Source organism: Oncorhynchus mykiss, chromosome 25, assembly GCF_057628025.1.
Source record: "Oncorhynchus mykiss isolate SJ-2025 chromosome 25, ASM5762802v1, whole genome shotgun sequence".
In the NCBI taxonomy this organism is placed as follows: domain Eukaryota; kingdom Metazoa; phylum Chordata; class Actinopteri; order Salmoniformes; family Salmonidae; genus Oncorhynchus; species Oncorhynchus mykiss.
Window position 1 is genome coordinate 63,440,068 of NC_143046.1, and position 6,000 is coordinate 63,446,067.

At 42.8% G+C, this 6,000-nt stretch overlaps 1 protein-coding gene across 1 annotated transcript; it reads left to right on the top strand.

Annotated features, from left to right (window-relative positions):
- The first annotated feature begins 2,738 nt into the window (after positions 1-2,738).
- LOC149972089 (uncharacterized) lies at positions 2,739-5,451 on the top strand. The gene has a single exon (XM_090220719.1). It carries the CDS (start codon positions 2,968-2,970, stop codon positions 4,567-4,569), a length of 1,602 nt encoding a protein of 533 aa, XP_090076845.1. The 5' UTR covers positions 2,739-2,967; the 3' UTR covers positions 4,570-5,451.
- The last annotated feature ends 549 nt before the right edge of the window (positions 5,452-6,000 follow it).

Consider the following 6,000-nt stretch of genomic DNA (forward strand, 5'->3'; position numbering starts at 1 on the left):
AGTCTTTGTGCTGTGAGAACCTGAATAAAGAGTGCATGTACACAGACTGCTCCCTTTGCCAAGCCAAATAGCTTAAAACATCTGACTTTGATGCTGGTGAGCAGACATGGTGGTTTGAGTGGAAAAACAAAGCTGAAGAGAGAGAGAGAGAGAGATGAAAAACAAAGAGGGAAACATGGAGATGTTCTCTGTACATTTGACAGTAAAAGAAAAGGTGGACCAAGATTGAAAATTCAACTCCTCTCAAAGCACCGTCCAGCACATTGAAGATCTAAGTGAAGCATTGATCGGAAAGTGGTGTGGAGTATGATCACGACGTTTACCCTGGTATCGTGCAAGACGTTCACGCAGAGAGTGGTGCTTTTGTGAAAACCATGAGTGCGTTGGCCCCAACCATTTTTTTGGGCCAATGAGAGACGACATCATATGGTACAGACCACAGCATGTGCTTGGACTTGTCCCTGAGCCCCATCCAGTGACTAAAAGGCTCATGGAGCTGGATGCCTTGGTCTGGGAGGAACTTAGCTCTCTTTCTAAGCCTTAGATACACTTGGATACAGTACATACAAAGCAGGGCATAAAATCATCCATTAAATAAAACATGTGTAGCTCTCAATGAACTCTTCCCTCTATATATGTGCTAGAATTTCTACTTGTAGCATCTGTAACACATTGTTCTCATGTTGTTCCAGTGTTTTGGAATCTTACATTGTCTTCTATTAATCAAATGTTTAACAATGGTTGTTGTTCAAAATGTTTGCAATAAAATATTGTTTTCATATGTTTTTTTCTTTTTTACATAGATGTAATTTCCACCGCACCTTGCAATTTCCACCACACCTTGTAATTTCCACCGCACCTTGCAATTTCCACCACACCTTGTAATTTCCACCACACCTTGCAATTTCCACCACACCTTGTAATTTCCAATCATCACTTAAAATCATATTCAATACAAGTTCATGTACAAATGTATAAGAAATCCGTTATAAATCAATTGTATGATATTTCATTTTCAACTAAAATGGATGTTTAATGACGTGATGGAAATTACATTTGTCTATGGCTGTCTGGGAAAAATGACAATATTATATAAATTCCTGAATAGTACGATCGCAGCCATTATCAGATACAGTTTCTAGACAAATCAAAGACAAGTACAATAAAAAATAACAGTGATATACAAAACAGTTGGTTGCAAAACACTTCAAAAGGACAAAGAGGGCATGAAAAAAACATTATCCTCAATACTATACTATCAAGGTTGCTATGTTCAGAAACCTCTCTCCTGACACGTGGACAGGACATGGTTATTATTAGTATTACAGCATGGAGCAGGTTAAGTGGAAAAATAATAGATGTCCTACAAACAGAGTTCTTGTCACTGATTACAGAGATCAAAGTGATCAAAGGCAGCGAGGGCCAGGTTTCCTGGAACGGGGAGTAGAGGGGAGTCGCTACACTATGTAAACAATACCTCCATTTATTGGAACTGTATTAAGCAGTGTTCAAGTGGTAGGGCGGTGTTTTAGTGGTAGGGCGGTGTTTTAGTGGTAGGGTGGTGTTTTAGTGGTAGGGCGTTTTTTTAGTGGTAGGGCGTGTTTTAGTGGTAGGGCGGTGTTTTAGTGGTAGGGCGGTTTTTTAGTGGTAGGGCGTGTTTTAGTGGTAGGGCGGTGTTTTAGTGGTAGGGCAGTGTTTTAGTGGTAGGGCGGTGTTTTTGTGGTAGAGCGGTTTTTTAGTGGTAGGGCGTGTTTTAGTGGTAGGGCGGTGTTTTAGTGGTAGGGCGGTGTTTTAGTGATAGGGCGGTGTTTTTGTGGTAGGGCGGTTTTTTAGTGGTAGGGCGGTATTTTAGTGGTAGGGCGGTGTTTTAGTGGTAGGGCGGTGTTTTGTGGTAGGGCGGTGTTTTAGTGGTAGGGCGTGTTTTAGTGGTAGGGCGGTGTTTTAGTGGTAGGGCGGTGTTTTAGTGGTAGGGCGGGGTTTTGTGGTAGGGCAGTGTTTTAGTGGTAGGGCGGTGTTTTAGTGGTAGGGCGGTGTTTTGTGGTAGGGCGGTGTTTTAGTGGTAGGACGTGTTTTAGTGGTAGTACAGTGTTTTAGTGGTAGTACAGTGTTTTAGTGGTAGGGCGGTGTTTTAGTGGTAGGGCGGTGTTTTAGTGGTAGGACGTGTTTTAGTGGTAGTACGGTGTTTTAGTGGTAGTACGGTGTTTTAGTGGTGTTTTAGTGGTAGGGCGGTGATTTAGTGGTAGGCGGTGTTTTAGTGGTAGGGCCGTGTTTTAGTGGTAAGGCAGTATTTAGGTGGTAGGGCGGTGTTTTAGTGGTAGGGCGGAATGGAAACACCCATTCCGTCTTAAAAAACAAATGTTCTGTCTATTAATAAATCAGTGCTTCTAACCGGACTATACTCTATTCTCCTCTGAAACCTTTGGGAAGAGAAGATGGATATGTATGAGTCATTATAGGATACACTATAACTTTCATAACATGCAGCATTGGCTGACCTTTAGCAACAAAGGACATAAATGGAGACTCCAAGCTCTCTATTTTCATCCATGTGAGAGAGTCTGGTAAAGTTAATTAGAGTTGCCATGTGAAAGAATGGTAGCCTGGGAAAAAACAAGAGACTGATTTAAGCACCTCTTTTGCAGCCACTTTTACCTGGCACACATGAAAAACACTGGTCATGTTTTTCTCCTTGAGTAATTATTCAGTTGAAATAGCATATATTTTCTTCTGGCGGAGGCAGGTTATTCTGAATGGAGGTTGCAACAGCACAATGGTCCTCAGATGGCTGTTTCCCTGGCAACGTGGGGAGGGCGTGTCGAGAGAGAGGTATAAAATGCCAGCAGCTCCTCACTGAGGCTCACTCTGAGGTAAATACACACACTGTCAACACAAACAGGGTCGGGATTCACTCTCTCTTCCTATCTCAGAACACAGTCTGAGGCTCACCTCCAGAATTTACTGTTAAGTATGATGAGACCTAAGGATCTGCGCCAGGGCTCTGGCACAAAGACCTTCCTGGATGCCATGCATGGTGGCAAAGTGCACCTAGCACGCTTTGTCCTGGACGCGCTGGACAACAGCATCATCAACTCCAAGACAGAGAACGGCCGCACCCCTCTGATGTTCGCCGTTTGCCTGCAGGACCCCATGGCCAGGGCCAAGTTTACCCGTCTACTGCTGGAGAAAGAGGCTGACGTGAACTGCCAGGACGATTACGGGCGCACGTCCTTGAGCCTGGCCTGTGAGCTGGGCCAACTGGACGTGGTCAAACTTCTGGTGCAGTTCAACGCAAACCCTGATGTGTCTGACACCTGGGGGAACAGCGCACTGATGTACGCAGCTTACACCGGCCACAGCCACGTGCTGGAGTTCCTGGTCAGGTCTTTCAAAAGAATGGGCATGAGGCTGGACCGTACCAACCACGCTGGCCACTCTGCCATCCAGGTGGCCAACTTCTTTGGGCACGACCAGTGTGTCAAGGCCCTAAACTCTGGGAGGAGGGGGGTGGTGTCAGATGACCAACTAGGGGAGGTCGGGATCTGGAAAGAGGCAGGGACCGAGCAGAGGCAACCAAACAAGCTCCCCAGGCAGGTTCTGGAGAGGTTCTCTAAACCGTTCCACAGCACGGATGAAGCCCAGCTACCTAAGGTGTTCCAGAGACAGCTGAGGGTCGGGGACAGCCACGAGCTGTGGGCGCGCATCAAATGCCAGAATAAGTCCCTTGAGAGAAAAGGCAATTGCCTAGAGAGGGGCCAGTCAGAAGAAGAACAGGATGACATATTCCCAGCCAAACAGATACAGTCACAGAACTGTAAACTAAGGCACATAAGGGGGGTTAAAACAATGAGCCATTGCCCAGAGCCATGCCAGAAAGATGTCAGCAGAAACGGACGAATGAAACAGGAGGAGCCAGATACTATTTCAGTCTGGGGCAAAGCAAAGTCATTTAACCTGGACCTGCTGAGCAGCAGAAAGCAGTCCTATCATGGGGATGTGCGTGACATGAGCCTATCAGCCAGGAAATTAAAGAGAGCCTCACTGCAGGACGAAATATCCCTGATAGTCAAGACTGAATGTCAAGAGAGCAACTGTGAGATGACAAACGATGCTGACAAAACTGTCACTGCGCAAAAAGCACTTTTAAACGGCAAAAGTCAATCTCCGAGAGCGCCTGAGGATTCCACCAGGGCGCCAAAAGATGAAATTAATGACATCGCTCAATCAAGCAGGAGAGGGAGTCAGAAGTGCGGCGGCCTCCCTCCGAACGGACGACTCAACAAACTCCTATTTTACAGAGAAGAGATGGAGCCGGAGAAGATTCCTGTCCGTCCACCGGGGTTCACCGGGTTGGGAACCAGATTACTTCGGAGATTCACCGCTCCTGAGTTCATGAGACTGGTAATTAACTCTTCCTCCGATTCCTCACAGGGCAGAGGGAGGATGTCCCGGTCTGAGACTTTCCCTTTTTCTCACACTCACCAGAGAGTTAACAGTCAGCCAAGCGTCGACAGCATTAGCGGGGTGAAGTGTGAATTTGAGAGCAGTTCCTGCGGTGTCTCCTTCGAGTAAAATGGAAATCAACTGTTCAATTTGGAGAATTAGTGGCAGTTGATTTAAGAAAGCATTTTTACATTCCTTTATTCTTAGATTGGAAATGAAAAATGATCATATAGCTAAGCTAAGCTTGTGTTTCTTAAGTGTAACGAGTACAGACCATTGCTTTGTCTGTAGATTCACTTTTATTTGACACAATATTATATTACACTACTAATTAAATGTGTAGCGTATATTCTATTTATCATGTATAATTTTTTATAATGAATCGCGCATTATGCTATATGAATTGTAATATATTTATTAAAATGTTTTCAAATGTGACAGTATTCTAATTTCTGCATTTGATACAATGTATGTGTGAGAGAGGGGGGACGAGAGAAAGAAAGAGAGAGATGGACCTGTGTGAAAGGGGATGTTAAACATCAAACTGAATAGGAACAAAATAGTGGATAGTTTATAAAGATCAAGAGTCAATATGCATTATTTATTGATTTTTACAAAAGGATTATAATGTATAATTGTTTTGTTTTTTTTATCCTAGAAATACTAATACATTAAATATATTGTATCACTGGTAAGAATGCAAAGAAAATGTGCAATGTGTTCTCAGCTGGTGCACGCACACATTTTCTGTAGCAACACACACATCCTTTAGTTTAAAAAGTCGGTCGCAACAGAGTGGAAGGGATGGTTGAGGCAAACACACTTAATTAAGTTAAATTCATACCATATAAGTACAGTGGCTCTGCAATTAAGTCATATAATATTACAAGTAAGTTCTGTACTTACATGATTTGTTCATCTGCTACATTTCAAGTTGATCATGTAAAGTTAAAACTTATTTCCAATTTCAAGTTGCAAACCATTCACAACACTTTTCGGGAAAAAGAAAAATAGAATAAATATTAAAAGGAACATGATTCCTTGAGCACAATAAAAACAAACAGCCATCCCCTCATCTACAAAATTATCATGGTGATTCTGGCGGCAGGTCTCTCATAGTAGCATGTTTTAAACATTCTGATCAGGCCGGGTCTGCCTTCATTTGGCCATGCAAATTGTTTACTGACAAGGTGAACTTCAGTCAATGTCCCATGTGGTTGTAGAGGTATGTAACATCAAGCTTCTCTCCAAATCATGAGCTATAAATGATAAAATAGCTTTTAATTTCAGCACTTTTCAGGAGGAATGTAGCATTATTTCAATGAGCTGTAAGGGTACCAACAAATTTGAGCACGTCTGTAAGTGGTACTCACTCAGATGTTCTTAACACTTAATGTTTTTGAGTACTGTTAACAAAACAAATATTAGGTTATAGAGTAAATCTAACTTTATTTGTCTTTGTTCTGCTGATCTAAATGAATGACTTTTTACAAGTTATGATTGTTTAATATTTTACAGTCAATCTAACACTTATTAAATAGGTTGTTCTTGCTTGATTGT

Excerpts from the sequence above, each read along its gene's own strand:
- LOC149972089 (XM_090220719.1), top strand. The coding sequence starts at position 2,968 with ATGATGAGACCTAAGGATCTGCGCCAGGGCTCTGGCACAAAGACCTTC.